A 16,698-nucleotide genomic window follows, 5' to 3' on the forward strand; every position below is an offset into this window, starting at 1 on the left:
AATTCGACAAGTTACAGAGAACAAAGTGAAGTGTAGCAATAGATTCTGAGAAAATCAGTGTGTCACACAGCCGCCATTGCTATGTCAGCTGGGGAATTACGCAGGGGTTAAACGCCAATCCCAAAATTGCTTAGTCAGAGGAATATCTGGGATCACTTGGGATGCTGGTCTTGGGAAGCTCATTGCATAGCTTGCGAGCAACGTTGATGTCTGCCGTCTGGTATTGATAAGCTTCATATGCTGAGTTCTGTATCTGGATGATATTAAATGTGATGTTGGGATGTTTTCAACAAACTTCACAGGTTAATGAATGTAATCAGGTATTTATTTTTTTTTTATTCAAGTTAATAGAAATGGTCCTCCTGTCAGAAGCTTGCATTTCCTTTATGTTCTGAGTCTCCATGTAGAGCATTTCTATTTTTGTTATTAATACTGTATGTGTATGAAGTAACTGTGTGTGTGTGTGTGTGTCAGGGTATTCAATAAGGCAGTGGTACCAAACAATCAGTCCTGAGGACCCCCGTTACAGTTTTTTGTACCAACCAACTCTTATTTTTAATTGAGCCCCTGGCCTAATTACCGTATATACTCACGTATAAGTCAATCATAAAATCAGACCACGACTTAAAAGCCTGTTCAAAAATGCAACACTTATTTTATTTTATATATTTTTTTTTTACATCTTCCTACGTCCTCCAATCTCACATCAGTTTCTCTGACACATCGAATTTTGTTGCAGCAGTGCAGTTGCCAATTTCTTTCGCTAATTCAACGACATTTAATTTAAAACCAGCTTCATATTTTCTTCTGATTGTATGCTCCATCGTAAATTAAGGGATGCTCTTACAATAAAGATGTATAAGGGTGTGAGATACTAAAAAACACAAAAACAGTGCAAACGTCGCTTTGGAATAGTTGGGGTATTACCGTGTGGTCATGTAGGCACAAAACATTGGGGGGAAAAAAACGGTTGTGTGCTCTGTGGTTACTCACTCGGGTGGGCGTTCGCATATCATAGTCTCCTGGACCAATAGCGGGAGTTTTCCACATTCAACTTATACTGTATGACCGACATTATAAGATACCAGTAACTATACGATAAAATGAAGTCCCGACTTATCCACGGGAGAATTTAAACACGTGTATGTACGGTAAGTGAAATTTTATTAACCAGTTTCTGTGTTTTTGGGGTCAATGTAGAAACTACAAAACCATGTTTGGCCATTTTTTTTTAATTAAAATGTACTAAGCAGTTTAATGGGTATGTTTTTTTAATTTTACTTTTTAACAGTATTTTCATCCTGATTTTCATTCTGCTTTTTCAGATCTTCTCGCTATTTAATCCACTATTTACTAACTAGTGGATCTGATGCTGAAGGTAGTTGCAGCCTTACATCATTCATTGTTGTCTGCTCTGCTTGTTTATTATTGTCATTATCAGGATACAGTAAAGGGGGCAAAATACTAAGAAAGCACAAAATTGATTTAAGCATTTAAAGCTACAGCAATAATAAATTCTTATAAATGTGAAAATTATACTCAATGTAGTATAAGAAAAGGTTAAAAACAAAAGAAAAAATCAAAAGGAGAAGCTAATAAAATGAGATCAGCTTTCACTGATTGTGGATCTGGTGGGAATGAAAACCTGCAGCCACCCAGGACTGATTTTGGGAACCACTGCAGTAAAGCGTAATTGTCGAAAGAGGGGAATGGAGAGTTGTAGTACCCTCTACTGGAGAGTAGTGTGTCCAGATCATCTAGTCAGTAATTTTAATTTTGTGTTTTATATACTTATCCCTGAAGGGGAAATTAATAAAGGATCAGCAATTATACAGTGTCCCTCGAGTGATTTTTTTTTTTATGTTAAGGACCTTGCTCAAGTTACAAGGATGGTTAAAAATCATTTAAAGTTTCTTCTGTAAGTCCAGCCATTTGGTGCTGCTTAAAGCAGTGGGTGAGAACTTGCTAAAAGAATGTATACGCCCCATATGCATTATGATGCAGCAGTCAACATGGTCACATACAGTGTTTTGGGTTCAAATACCGCACGTCGTGGAGTTGGCACTTTCTCCCTGTCTCCATGGAAATTCTCCTTTTGGCTCTCCTTATTATCACCCATAACCCAAATTATGTTTATCTTGTTGATTGTGAATTGGTCCCAATTGAATTTCATGCATGAGTAGGTCATGTGATGTACCTTCCATGCCCCCAGCACTGATTTGCATTAAATGGGTTTAAGAACGTGATGAGAATGAGTGTCCGCAATTGTACCACCTGTACTTCAGAGCAGGTCATCCACCTGAAGCTAAGCCAGGACTTGGTTGAGACACCATCTAGGAAAAAAGCTAGGATTGCTGCTGGAAGAAGTGTAGGTGAGGTCAGCAGGGGGGCGCTTACCCTACAAAATCTGTGTGGATCACAATGTCCCACTTCTGTGACACAGACACTGTGAGGCAAAAATTGTGCCATCTTTTGAATGTGACATAAAATCAAGATCCTGACTCTCTGTGGTCATTAAACATCCCTTGGCATCTTTCAAAAAGAGTAGGGTGTATCCCGATGTCCTGGCTAATCTGCTTAACACTGTTTTGTCAATTCTGGCCCCCCTAATCATCTCTTGTCTCTAATTGGCTATCTCTTTCTCTCCCCTTTACCACCTAATAGCTAATGTGGGTGAGCGTACTGATGTAAGAATGGCTGTCGTTGCATGTTTTTAGGTGGATGCTACACATTGGTGGTGGTTGAAATGGCTCCCCATTCAATATGAAAAGTGCTTTGAGTAGCAATATAAGTTGAATTAATTATGATTATATAGCACTTGTGAATGTCCATCCTTCACCAGAATGAGACAGCAGAAATTGTCGGATGACAAACATGACCTTTGATCTCTGGCATGCAGACGGGCTAAAGGAGATCTGGCACCTCGAATAAAGAATGGTAACAGCCGAGTAATCCAAATACCTCGGGACCTTTTTAACAGATAGGGGAGAAGTGAATGAGAGATTGACAAGTGAATCAGTGTTAGCCGCAGTGTTATGGACAAAGCTTTCAATTTGCCTGTCAATCTCCATCCCTGTTCTCCCCTCCGTGGGTGGCGATCGAAAGAATCAAATCAAGAGCTCAGCTACATGTGAGGACCTGCAGGACCTTGTGATGTTCCATCCAAGTGCCTTCTGTAGGGGGAGTACCAGGCATGACCCACAGAAAGCAGAAACTCTGGCGGGTTTATATCTTAATAGTCCTGTTTATGTCTTTTTATTTGAGTTTGGACATGCAGTGAAATGTATTTGTGTAATTCATGTTTGTCGCAATAAAAAAGGTTTCTAGTCAAGTGGTCATTCATGCGTACCTATATAAACCTATCATGATAACCGTTCTTTTCTGAAAAATTCAACATCAAGTGACTCCATGAGAACCCTAACTACAAAGTCAGTTTATTTATTAGAGAGAAAGAAATGAAATTCACTCACGGGCAGTTGTACATTGCATTGTCATAATGAAAGTCCAAACACAGAATCAAAATTCAATGTGATTTTGACAAATTTCATTCAAAAAATTGTTTTTACTGAAGTTTTACAGTAAAAATGTAAGTTTAAAAAGTATTTGCTTGTTAATTTCAAAGCCAAACAGAACAAAATCGTATTATGTAGGAAATAACGCAACATGAAACATAATTTACTTTCAAATTATTACGTTTTACTATTTTTTTTTTTTAATATGGTTATTTACTCTCTGCAATGTAAAACAGTTAGTTCTATTATGCATATGTAACTATTCCCATGAAAATAACAATCTGTTTAAATTGTACATCTGCATCTCCATACGCCAGTGGCAGAACCGCAAAGAGGCTAGCGGGTAGTGCAAGCCTGGGTGTTGGCAAGCAAAGCCCCCTAGTCTATATATATATATATATATATATATATATAGATATATATATATATAAATCCTGGAATGAAAAAGCAACGCGATGATACGTGATCTTCTTGGAAGTCATTTTAAAGACCCATGAGACAAAAAAGACTGGCCACGGAGCATCTCGCAGGGACCGTAAACAGGAGACTTGGTGCCAAGAGATTGTCCCAGGGCAGTCTCGCGGGGACGTGGAACATAAGATTCTTGCAAGACACGCCCTTCTTATCAAATAAGAGCCCGGACAGCCAGCAAAACATTCAGTCGTGTAAAGTCACGTGGCACACACAGATCCTGTGCTCTCAGCAAAGAAGAAAGAGCAGCGCGGAGAAAAGAGACCCAAGGTGCGATACATGTGCAGAGAAAGGAACAGAATATGAAAACGGTAACAGTTGAAAGTATTGTAGCGTCCCAGCCAAGCTGAAGCCTTTTTTGTTTTAAGTGACTGTTAGGTCCGATCGAGGGAGGGCAGAGTGCAGCACGGAAGACTGATAGCTGGGTGCTGATTGATGTGGTAAGGGAGAGGTGAGACCTGTTGGAGAAGGTGCTAGAAAGTTGTGTTTGGGGTTACGCAGTTGGCGATTGTTAAAATAGAACTTTTGTGACACTTTATTACGTCAGTCACTACAGTATCAAAAAAAAGATAGCACAGACTGCATTGACGCAAACAAAAGGAAATTAATTTAAGTCAGAATCTCAAAAACGGGGTTTAACTCGTATGCATTTATTGATTACTTTGTAAAAAAAAATTAACTGCTGATGGTGTCGATCGTTTTGTCTGTGCTGAAATTCCAAACAGAGAAACCTATCCTGAATTATTTTACAAAATCATTAAACACAAGTCTCACAGACCTCATTTAAAAGATTCAGCATATTGGAACACGAAAGATTCCAAATATTGTTTTTACAAAAGTTCTGAAATAAAAATGAAACTAATGAAATAGCAACAATTCAAAGAAAAAAAAAATCTTACAAGTGCGTATCCGGAAAACCAAACACGGGGGTTAGCAAGCGCAGCGAGCAGGGGGTGAAGCCCCCTAGTATTTACTAAAAAACACGTTTGACGCATTCCATACATATTTCCCCACTGTATGTGTAAATTATACTTGTTTAAGTTGAAATAATTTAAAAAACATTAAATTAGTAAAACTACATTTTTCCCCTAAAATAGTGTTTGGTTTTTTTTTCATCTAAACCTTCATCTCTCAAAAACTGCGTCTGATAGAAAAATTCTGTTGCCTGATATGTAAGCAATCTTCTGATTGTAGAATTACATTTCTACACCCTGTGTAAAATTCATTTTTTGTTATCAGCCTTATGTTGAGCTAGAAGTACTTTGAATTTTAGTTAAAAAAAATAAAAATAAGAGGTACCAAATGTTTCTGCAGAAATAGAGAAATTTGCAAGAGAAATGGAATTAGTTAAGCAGAAGAATTTTTAGATCAAATAAAAAGTGTGATTTATATTTTATTATTTACATTGGTTGTGATGCACACCATTTTAATGGATTATGAAAATAGACTGGGATGGCCCACAGAAATCGGTAACGCTTGTTATTGGCAAGTTTCCTATTGTCCTGAAATCAGTAATGCGTGGCTTTCGCTTTTGCTGCCAGACTCTCTCTATTTAATTGATTTTTGTTACCTTGTTTGCTTGGCTGGCTTTCTTATCCTCGAGCTGCTGGGAGTATTTCACTTAGCAGTGCTGCTAATGAATGTGTACAGATGGGTAGCAGCTGAGTTACATCACTAAGAAATGTATCTATTTAGACCCCCCCACCAAATAAGTAGTATTGTTGTTTTCCTGATGCAGCCGTGTACTGTGTAGCTTTTTGCCCATACTGAATCCCTACTTGTACGTTTTACCGTTTTATTTGCTTTAGATGCATTAAAAAAAAAAAACTGCACATCTGTTGCTGCTCCAAACAGCCACTCAAGAAGTACGAGCACCGGATGTAACTCGTTTTAATGCTTCCAGGTTTGGCTTTTGGTTGAACATTTTGTTGCTCATTTATAAACTGCAGCTGGGGTTGCTAACCTCCGCAGGTAGAGCAAGAAGTGGGTCTCCAGTAGCAGTCCACATGGGGGGGCTTGGCTCGAGATGCGGACTAATCATCAGGAAGTGCCTGCCTCTCTCCTGCTCAGTTGCACACACACACTCTCTCTCTCTCTCTCTCTCTTAGCTGTGTGTGTGTGTGTGTGCGCCACGCTTGTATGTCAGGGAGGATGACGAGAGAGCGAGCGAGCATCGAGTGTGAGCAGTAGCTGCTGTACTGCTGCAGTCAGCTGACAGCTTTTGGTGCCGCTCAGGTTGATGTTGTTGGCAGAGCTGGGATTGTACCATCTGAGTAGAGGAGCTGATTGCTTGCATCGTTTTGGATAGTAGCAGTTTTGTGACAGAGTGCCAGACAGTGTGACAGAGCGTGCGCACGAGAGAGAGAGAGAGAGAGCAAGTGTGTGTAAGAATAAGATAGGGTAACCTGGCTATGCAGGAGCAGCCTTGATGCACACACTGTGTGTGTGTGTTTTGGGCAGTGCAGGGTCTTCACTGCGGGCTGCATGCCCCCACACTCCCTCCACCTCTTTCTGAAGCCGCTGCCTCTTCTGCCTACCAGGGGGACATGACAACATGAAGATGGTAGATGTGGTCACAGGAGTTGTGTGCTCTCTCCAGCACAAGCGATTCTTCTTCTGCGCTGATACCCTCCTGCCTTTTAATGGTAGCTTCCAGCAAATACTGAGTAGATGTATTTTTAGCATGTCATTTTCAGAACCAATATGACAGAATAATTCTGTGTCTACACCAGTAAGCAGCTTGCTCTGTTTTTTTTTCCTTCCCTTTTTTCTTCTTTTCTTTTTTTTTTTTTTTTTTTTTTATACCCTTCCCTCTTCTATGGTCTCCTCGGCTGCAGTTTTCAAAGGATATCGCAGCTCTGGTAAGAAAATACCCAGTTAGTGTTTTCCACATATATATATATATATCTCTATTATTTATTTTTTTTTTTTGCACATTCCCATTTCATGTTGTGGGTGTTTGTGTCCCTCCCCTCCCACCATCCCCTTTCATTTTGATCGTTGCCAATAAAGCCATAATCATTTGCAAACGGTGATGTGTGTCATTTTTATTTCTTTTCCCATCACATATGATGTGCTCGTAGTGTGCTTAACGTGATACCTGTTTGATAGCTGGGAGCCACGCCAAACACACACACACACACACACTCGGAGTGTTGACTGCAGTTTTGTGTCTCACCTCCTTTTATTATTTTTTTTCTTTTCCCCACTCCCTCGGCTCTTGTTTCAAAGAACTTTGGCCACCGCCTGTTGGCTTTGCCACACATAAATGGGTTTATTGCAGTCATTTAAATAAATCAAGGGAGGGTTTTACCTTCTAGAACGGTTTATGCATAGAGGTGTTCAGATTGGAGCCGGAAATGCTGCAATTTGACACCCCAGGTGCCAGCCTCTGTATATAAAAGAGCCCTCCTGTTCTCTTAAGACAGTTCTGTTTCGTAATCCAAGCGCTTTATTATTTTATTTAATTTTTTTCTAAACGTTTGTTTTATACGGTGACCGTCTAATGTTTCAATTTGGAGGGTGTCACTCCCATCTGATTGAGCTGCAGGATGGGGTTAGTTGAGCTTCTCAAAGCAAACAATCCCATATTCTGATCAAGCCTCGCAGAATCCAAAATGATTACCGAAGTGTCACTAGCTACAAGGGGCTATTTAAGGAAACGACCTGCGTTTACGTTCTCTGCCTGTCTGTGGAGCGTGAAGCGAAAGGTGGGTGTACTCCTCCTGCTGCTGCTGTTGCTGCTTCTTCTTGCCGATCAATGTATGGGATTATTTATCTTCTCTTCACTTCTCCATCTGGCCTTTTCCAGTAGAACAAGTAATTTTTTTTCGTTTTAAAGCTTTCCTGATATTGTTTGCTGTATACTTATTTTTTATATATATATTTTTTAACCTCCACCACCCTGCTGGCACTTGTTTGATTGCCTTTCTTTCTCTTAATGTAATTTTCACCACATTCACACAGTAGTAACTTGTTCTTTCTGCTATCGTCGGGCTGAAACAGAGCTGCTGTTTTCTTGTTTTTTGTTCTACCCCCCATTACCCCCCCATTTTCTCATGCTTTTCCATCGCCGGTCATGGCTAGGGAAGCAGCATACCAAAGCTCTCCTACGTGCTTACTGCTGCGCATATTTTCATTGCTTTTGAGAATATTCCCAGCATTGTAATATTAAAATGTCTAGTTAGAGTTTTAGAAGACCCCATCATCTTCAGATGTTTCCTGTATGTGAGCAGACCGCTTCTCATTTCCGGATTTTCTGTTTCATTTTTCCCCAATCATTTTCATGTTTTTCAGAATTTGCTTAAGTTGCTAACATTCTGTTACTAATTACGGTGTCCGCTTCAGTGGAATTGCTGACATACTCAGGGCGGTGTACTATATGTATTCAAAATATTCTGTTAACTGATTTAGTTTTTCCCTTTTCTCTCTCTCTCTCTCTCTCTCTCCTCCAGGCATACTCTCAGGATGCTTACCTTAAAGGCAACGAAGCCTACAGCGGCAATGCCCGTAACATACCCGATCCACCACCTATATGTTACCCTCGGATAGATGCTAAAGCCCCAGCCATGGCTGAAGCCCCTAACCTCACTTCTTCCCCGGAAACTACACTGGAGACCCTGAAAAACAGCAATGGTGGGGGTAGAACAGCATGGTCTGGGGCTACAGTGGCAGGACAGCACGAGCTTGGCTACCGTATGGAGATTCCAGTCCCTCCCTCGCCCACCCAGGTTCCGAAAACTCAGACTGCAGTGTGTGTGTTCAATGAGAGCGTTCGAACGGTCGTCGTCCCAGGCGATAAAGTTGTCGACCATAGTACTCGGGTCAGCCGGTCTGTTCCAGCACACAGAACGGAGGAAATTCGGTATAACCAGGCCCCAGAAAAAATGGGAGTTACAAAAGTGAGGACGAGATCTTCAGCAGGATCAGCGTCAACAAGTGGACAGTTACAATTTGCCCCGATACGGCCTGCGGAAAGCAACAAGTTCACCTCCAGTGGTCAGCCTGTTAATTTTGTCACCTCCTCTGAAGGACACCTGAGTAGACCACCTCATACAGCTGCTAATGATCACTTTTTGATTACATCCAATCACTACTCCCCCTCTTCCTCTACCTCCCCAGCTTCCCATCAGAACATCGACTGGCGCACATACAAAACCTATAAGGAGTACGTTGAGAATAAACGCTTCCACATGTATGGATGCCGCACCATCCAAGAAAGACTGGACAGCCTGCGGGCAGCCTCCCAAAACACTACAGACTACAAACAGGCGATGCTTTCCAGTGGCTCCCATGGAGCTGGCAACCCACAGGTTCGCAGGAGGAGCACCTCTCATGACCGTGCTTACCAGACCTCTGCATCAGTTCCCGTTCGTTACCGCAGTGTCTCACAGGAACGACTTGGAGGTGGAGGAAGTGACAGTGTCCCACATCTCAAGGACTGGCCAAGGAGTGCTTCCCAGGATGCCTTGACTACTCCAGCTGTTGGAACCCAGAACCCCCGCGCTCACTCTTGTGACTACCTGGGAAGACAGGCTGATACACCACCAGGAGACAGCTTTACCTCAGGGCGGCTAGTTGAAAGGCAAGGCTACAGCAGGGCAGAGCATGAAGAACGACACCATCCTCCTCCTCCTCCTCACTGTGATGGCACTTGGCAGCCCATGAGACAGCAACTAGGACAAAGGGTAGTTCCTTTGGCTCGAAGGACCCCCAGCTTTGCCGCCCCACCTGTCGGTGGATTTAGCAGTGAAAGGATTAGCAACATAGGGACTCGGGGTATTTCTAATTCTTCCCATTTTCCAAAACCCATTGATCACCCGCGTCCTTTCAGAGACTTTGCCTCCCACAGAGAGGACAGTCAGTCTCGTCCATCCTCTTTAGCTGAAAGACCTTATCGTGTGATGGTAAAAAACTCTGCCCCCGATCCTTCATTGTATGCTCCTGCTTCATCTCCAACTTTTGGACAGAGTGTCAGTGGACCTGATGTGCTGAAAGACCAAAGAATCGTGGCATCTAATCACATGTCACGGGTTGTTCAGCACCAGCAACCTCAGGCTCGAGCAGACCACGTTCTAGACCACGGAATGGATGCTGGGATCGATCCACGTTGCTCTAAATCAGCTGGACCAGCAAAAGTCTTGGCACACTCCACTCCTGGCAAACCCTTAAGCCCACTTCAGCAACAGCAGTGCCTCTCTACCTCTTCCACCAATGGTGTAATGTTTGTGCAAAACAAAATCAGAGACTCCTCTGAGAAGATTAACAGCAAAGAAATGGCACACGGTGAGGAGACTACGGCAGTAGTCTTGAGGGAAAAACCTCCTTCTGGGAGACCCACTCCGCAGCCACTGAGGCACCAGTCCTACATCATGGCTGTGGCAAATCCTGAAGCTGAGCCAGTTCCAGATTCCACCTGCTGGTTACCTAATGATGCCCGCCGAGAGGTCAACATGAAGCGCCTGGGTGAGCAAAGGAAAGCATCCAACTCCAGTCCACCTGATGACTCCTTGGCTTCGATTCCATTTATTGGTAAGAATGCTGCTTTTATCTGTTTCCATAGTGATGGCAAGGCTCAGGTCCTTTAAGTGACATTCCTGTTTTAAAAGGTCATAACCCCTTTGAGCTAAGTGTTCTGATTTGTGACCATTTTATGTTATAAGTAGTGCTTAGGTTGCTTTGGCACATTGACACCTTCTTCGCCTTGCATCGTCTGACTTAAGGCCACAGAGGCTAGAGATTATAGAGGAAGCTTTGGGTGGAAGGTAGGAATTAACTTCTGGACAGGGTGCTTGTCCATTGCACATACTCATTCAAACGAGGTCCGTGTATGTGTCGTCTTTTATTTTTGGACACACAAGTGTGTTCCATTTTGCTGCAAAGGGTTCTGCCCTATAATTATGGCATCCCACGGCCAGTTTATATGTGATCCAGTGAATCATTGATCATGCCCTCTTGTAGCAGAGTGATGGTGTCGTGATACATGTCAGGAGTTGGGGTTGAGGGCATGTCAAGCTTTTGTGAGTCACTTGATTGGTGTTCTCACGGCTTTTGAGGTGTGCTATTCTAAGAATGTTTCAACGGGAAGGCCTCCGCATCCTCCAGGCTTAGCCCTCTGTCATGGTTGGAGTTCTGATTTTCCTTGTATTTTAAGGAGGCCAACATCGCTGTATGTGAAACATTTCTGTATTTAAAAGATTTAGCACAGAGTAACTATGGAATACAATGCCTATGAAAAGTGTTAGTATTCACCCCTTTGAAGTTTCTTTTGCATTTTATTGTTATACAGCATTGATTCCATGTTGATTTATTTAGGCCTTTTTGACCCGGATGTACAGAAAAAAGTTCTCCAATATCAAAGTGAAAAGAGATCTGTGCACCACACATCGATTTGTGTATCTCGCTTTTCCCAGTTAAACATGACACCGAGTTATGTGAGTGACATAACATTTTGAGGGCTTTTTAATTCAGCTCAGGGGTTGTGGGGAAGCCAGCGACATCAGGTGCAAGGCAGGAATCTGCCCTGGTAAGAGCGTTACAATGGTCTGCATTTACAGTGGCGTGCAAAAGTATTCAATCCCCTTGGAAAGTCATCCTAATTTTTTGCATGACAACAGATTTATACACACTGATCTATTCAGTATTTTTAATGTAAAGTCTTATGCTTTTAACATACACTTACAAAGTCCAAATAAACCATTTTCTGTAGATATTTAGCTGAAGATGAAAACTCCAAAGTTCATGTTTGCCTAAGGAAGCAAGCCGTACACATTCCTAATTTGTCGAGACCCCTTTTACTGCCATAACAGCCTTCATTCCCGTGGGGTAACACTGTAGCAGTTTTTGCACATTGTGATTCCTTGCCATTCTTCTTGGCAGAATTGATCGACTTCCTCTAGGTTGATGGGATGGCGCCTCTGGACAGCACTTTTCAAATAGTGCCACAGATCCTTAATAGGGTTAGGATCAGGGCTTTGACTCGGCCGTTCCAAAACATTTACCTTTCTGTTTCTGAACCATTCCAGTGTCGCTGTGGCCGCATGCTTAGGGTCCTTGTCATGTTGAAAGATGAATCTTCTCCAGAGCTGTAGGTTCACAGCAGACTCCTGCCATATTGTGAGATACTTGTGTCCATCAATCGTTCCTTCAGCTCTGACAAGATTCCTAATCCCAGCACATGAAAGGCATATCCATAACATGATGCTGCTGCAACCACAATATTTCACCATAGGTTTGGTGTTTCTTGAGGTATGGGCAGTGTTAGTTTTACAGCACAAATACCTCTTGGAAGTCTGGCCAAAAAGTTCTGTTTTGGTCACATCTGACCATAAAACCTTTTTCATACTTTGTAGCAAATGGCATACATGCTTTCACGTAGACCTTCTTAAGGAATGGCTTCTTTCTTGCTCCCCTCTCATAGAGAGGCCTGTTGTATGGAGAGCTCTTGAGATTGTGGACCCCATGCACCTTCACTCCAGTTTCAGCCAAAGTGCAGTGCAGACTTCTGAGAGGGACGGTTGGATTTTTAGCAGCCCTTTTCACCAGTCCGCGTCTGTTCTGATGTTTAGTTTTGAGGGACGGCCTGTTCTAGTAAGAGTCTGGGTGCTGAGGTGAACCTTCCAATATTTGATGATGGATCCAAAAATGCACAATGAGACCTTCAAACTGTTTGATATTTTTGTAGCCATTTCCTGCCTTGTGTATTTCAAGGTCTTTTTTTCTCACATCAGCAGAATGCTCCTTTGTCTTCAATTTTGCAGTGATTGTCCCACAAATACTATGGCCGTCACAAAGGGGGCTTTTCATATCCAGAGAGATAGAAAGGACTCACAAGTAGGATTTACATATAACTGTCACCTTTGTATCATTTATGATTCATTTGTGTAAACCTGGAGCTTCCAAAGTCACAGAGGTGTAACTGCATATACAATACAATGTATTTTTGTATAGCTCAAAATCACACAAGAATTGCCGCAATGGGCTTTAACAGCTTCTTGACAAACTTTGGGAAAGGCAGTTCAAAGTGAGACACCTTTCCAGGTAGGCTGGGAGTGCAGTAGGTGTCAGAAAGAAGGGGGTCAATACAACACAGAACAGAACAAATCCTCAATACAGTATACAAATAAAAATTTTAGAAGTACGTAGTAGAATTTAACAGTAGATGATATCACATAATATGATTTGGATTTGCTTAGAGTCCTGGAGACCTCATTCATCAAGCTGCCTCCCCCATTTGGCCATTCCACAGCTGAAATAGCGCTAATCCGACGACAGGACCCCTCTCTCCCACGATTCCTGCGATCCTTCATCAGGGATGACTTTACCTTAGGCAGGCAAAACAACTTGAATGGGGGGCCGTGGCACCATGCGCCACATTTGAGTACCGAGAAACAGAATAAGGGGGGGTTAGTATCCAATTCTAACAATCATGTTACTTATGTTTTAGTGCTAATGACTGACAACAGAGATGCAGTATGTACAGTTAATCAGCAGCTCTTGTCAGGGTGTGCTAACCTCTTCAGCCGGGATTTAAAAGCTGAGACCGAAGGGGCATCTCTTATTGTAGGAGGCAGACCGTTCCACAGTTTAGGGGCCGTGTAACTAAAAGCTCGACCTTCCACTGTTATTTTATTAATCCTTGGAATCATAGGCAGACCGGCATCTTGAGATCTTAATGTGCGCTCTGGTTTGTAAGTCATGATAAATTCGGACAAGTAAGCCAGACCTTGGACACTTAATGCTTTATATGTTAAAAGGAGGATTTTGAAATGAAATCAATCAATCAATCAACATTTTTTTATATAGCACATATTCATACAAAAAAAATGTAGCTCAAAGTGCTTTACAGAATGAATAGAAAAATAGAAGACACAATAAAAGATAAACATAAGTCAACATTAATTAACATAGAATAAGTAAGGTCCGATGGCCAGGGTGGACAGAAAAAACAAAAAAAATCTCCAAAGGCTGGAGAAAAAAATAAAATCTGTAGGGGTTCCAGACCAAGAGACCACCCAGTCCCCTCTGGGCAATCTACCTAACGTAAATCAAACAGTCCTCTTTGTATTTAGGGTTCTCATGGAAGGACCTGATGATGATGGTCACGTAGAGTCCATCAATGTTGGTGCATCATGATGCTTTGAGTAGGTAAGAAACCGGAAAAAGAAACATAAGAGAGAGTAGGGGTCAGTATGGATTCTGGAGCCACTGTGAATAGTTATTATGAAGAATTGAACATACAGAGTATCAGGATTAAGTTAAAGTGAAGTTATAGAAAGGCCATGTTAAAGTAATGTGTTTTCAGCCGTGTTTTAAAGTGCTCCACTGTATTTGCCTGGCGAATTCCTATTGGCAGGCTATTCCAGATTTTAGATTTTAGAAATCTGCCCTAAACTTAACCGGGAGCCAATGCAAACACTAACTTCTGGAGTTGTTCTTCTTCAGTTAAATATCTACAGAAAATGGTTTATTTGGACTTTGAAAATGTATTGTTACAGCATACACTACTGGTGAAAAGTTTTAGAACAACTCGGTTTTTCTTCACATTTAATCAGTTGTCATGCAGTGAATGACCTAAAATGGTGAACTGCCAGAAGCTTAAATTTAATGTTTAGGGAAATTTCAGAATATTACAAATGGGCCTTCTTCAGGGAACAACTAATAGGTTACAACCTACAGATGTACTGCAGCCATTAAAGTAAATTAACCCTTGTAAGTTGAGGCAAACAATTTGCACAGGTGTCCTAACTTCTGTTGATTACTTAAAAACCTCTCTGACTGTTACTGCGGAGTTGGTGTTACTAGACCCTCTGAAGTACTACTGGTGCCATCATTTCACCAACATCCTCCCCCTCTACAGCTGTCTCCACACTAACCCCAAGAACTGAGTCTGCCTCCCAGCTTAATTTGTTGAGTCTGTTCTTTCGCCACTGCTTTTAAAATCCCACTGCACTCTGTTAACTGATGGAGCAAATGCAGAAACCCTAAAAGCCGTACCTAATTCTAACAGCCCTGACTTTAGCATTTCCTGCTTTAGACGATATCAGAGTGTCCTTGGCACACCTTAGTACTGTTTTCGAGTTCTGCACCAGACAAATATCAGGCTGGAGTGTTTCATGTTGGTTCTGGTAGAAACGCTGAGATTGAGATTGCTTAGGGTTAACGGAAGAATTTGTGTACATTAGCAATAGAAGAAAGGACTCTGGCCTTTGGGTGTTGAGACTTGCCTTCCTTATCTCGTGTCTGTCTGTAAAGGTGTGTAGGAGTACTTGCAGCCAATCCTGGAATGCTTTCTTTTACAGAGATATTATTTTGTTGAAATGAGTTGTATCCGTCTTTTAGTTATTCTGTCATTGAGTCATGTTGAAGTCACTGTCTTAGTGTCGTAATTAACTTTTGGGAAATGCTGCTTTTTCTATGGGTGTAGTGTGTTTTGAGTTTTTTTTAACCCCCTTCAAGCTAGCAAGCTCGACTTGTTTGAATATATCTTAGTGTAATTTGACTGTTTAATGTGACGAGCTGTCATAGACCGGCATCCATTCCATGGCAATTTCCTACCTTGTGCCCAGTGTTGCCCATGAGACCCTGATTTGAACTAAGTAGATTAGAGAATGACACAGCATGTAACGTGAAAAAGATATTCCTACTTCAGGATCCCCCTACTAGCATTCTAGACATATCTAACAGAAGCACCCTACCCATCAACCCAGTGATGCAATGAATTTATTGAATATTTAATGACGAGTTCTAAGGAGCACGCCATAGCAGCTTATCAGTATATCTTATCACAGAGTAAATATGCCATCTCCGTGTGCTTGAAGCTCAAAGCAGTGTTATAGTAACACAAACATATAGTGATCCATCCATCTTCATAACCTACGTAAGCATATTAAATGATGGACGGCTTCAAATTTTCCTCCAACTAAGCGAATCTAAGACAGATTTTATTCTTTTTGGTCCTTCCAAATCTCCCAGTATAATTGCAAATAATCTGCAACCATTGACGCCATAGATTAGGTCACGTGTAAGAAATCGAGGTGTGATTTTTGACTTTGAACTTAAATTTGTCAAACGGATAAATGCTGCATTTTTCAACTTAGAGGTATTACTAAAGTCAAGCCTTTTTTTGTCATACGGTGCATCTGGAAAGTATTCACAGCGCATCACTTTTTCCACATTTTGTTATGTTACAGCCTTATTCCAAAATGGATTAAATTAATTTTTTTCCTCAGAATTCTACACACAACACCCCATAATGACAACGTGAAAAAGTTTACTTGAGGTTTTTGCAAATTTATTAAAAATAAAAAAACTGAGCAATCCCATGTCCATAAGTATTCACAGCCTTTGCTCAATACTTTGTCGATGCACCTTTGGCAGCAATTACAGCCTCAAGTCTTTTTGAATATGATGCCACAAGCTTGGTACACCTATCCTTGGCCAGTTTCACCCATTCCTCTTTGCAGCACCTCTCAAGCTCCATCAGGTTGGATGGGAAGCGTCGGTGCACAGCCATTTTAAGATCTCTCCAGAGATGTCTGGGCTCTGGCTGGGCCACTCAAGGACATTCACAGAGTTGTCCTGAAGCCACTCCTTTGATATCTTGGCTGTGTGCTTAGGGTCGTTGTCCTGCTGAAAGATGAACCGTCACCCCAGTCTGAGGTCAAGAGCGCTCTGGAGCAGGTTTTCATCCAGGATGTCTCTGTACATTGCTGCA

The 16,698-nt window shown here is 41.7% G+C and overlaps 1 protein-coding gene across 10 annotated transcripts in view; it reads left to right on the forward strand.

The window, feature by feature from the left end:
- Positions 1 to 16,698, forward strand: part of LOC120529798 (rho GTPase-activating protein 21-like) — a 408,601-nt gene that overhangs the window by 330,984 nt on the left and 60,919 nt on the right. For 6 of the 10 annotated variants that reach the window (XM_039753942.1, XM_039753944.1, XM_039753943.1 and 3 more), the window contains 2 exons: positions 6,821 to 6,844; positions 8,438 to 10,514. In XM_039753942.1, the coding sequence (XP_039609876.1) occupies positions 6,821 to 6,844; positions 8,438 to 10,514 (2,101 nt within the window). The other 4 variants (XM_039753940.1, XM_039753948.1, XM_039753946.1 and 1 more) reach the window with 3 other exon arrangements.

This window comes from Polypterus senegalus, chromosome 5 (assembly GCF_016835505.1).
Source record: "Polypterus senegalus isolate Bchr_013 chromosome 5, ASM1683550v1, whole genome shotgun sequence".
NCBI classification, from domain to species: domain Eukaryota; kingdom Metazoa; phylum Chordata; class Cladistia; order Polypteriformes; family Polypteridae; genus Polypterus; species Polypterus senegalus.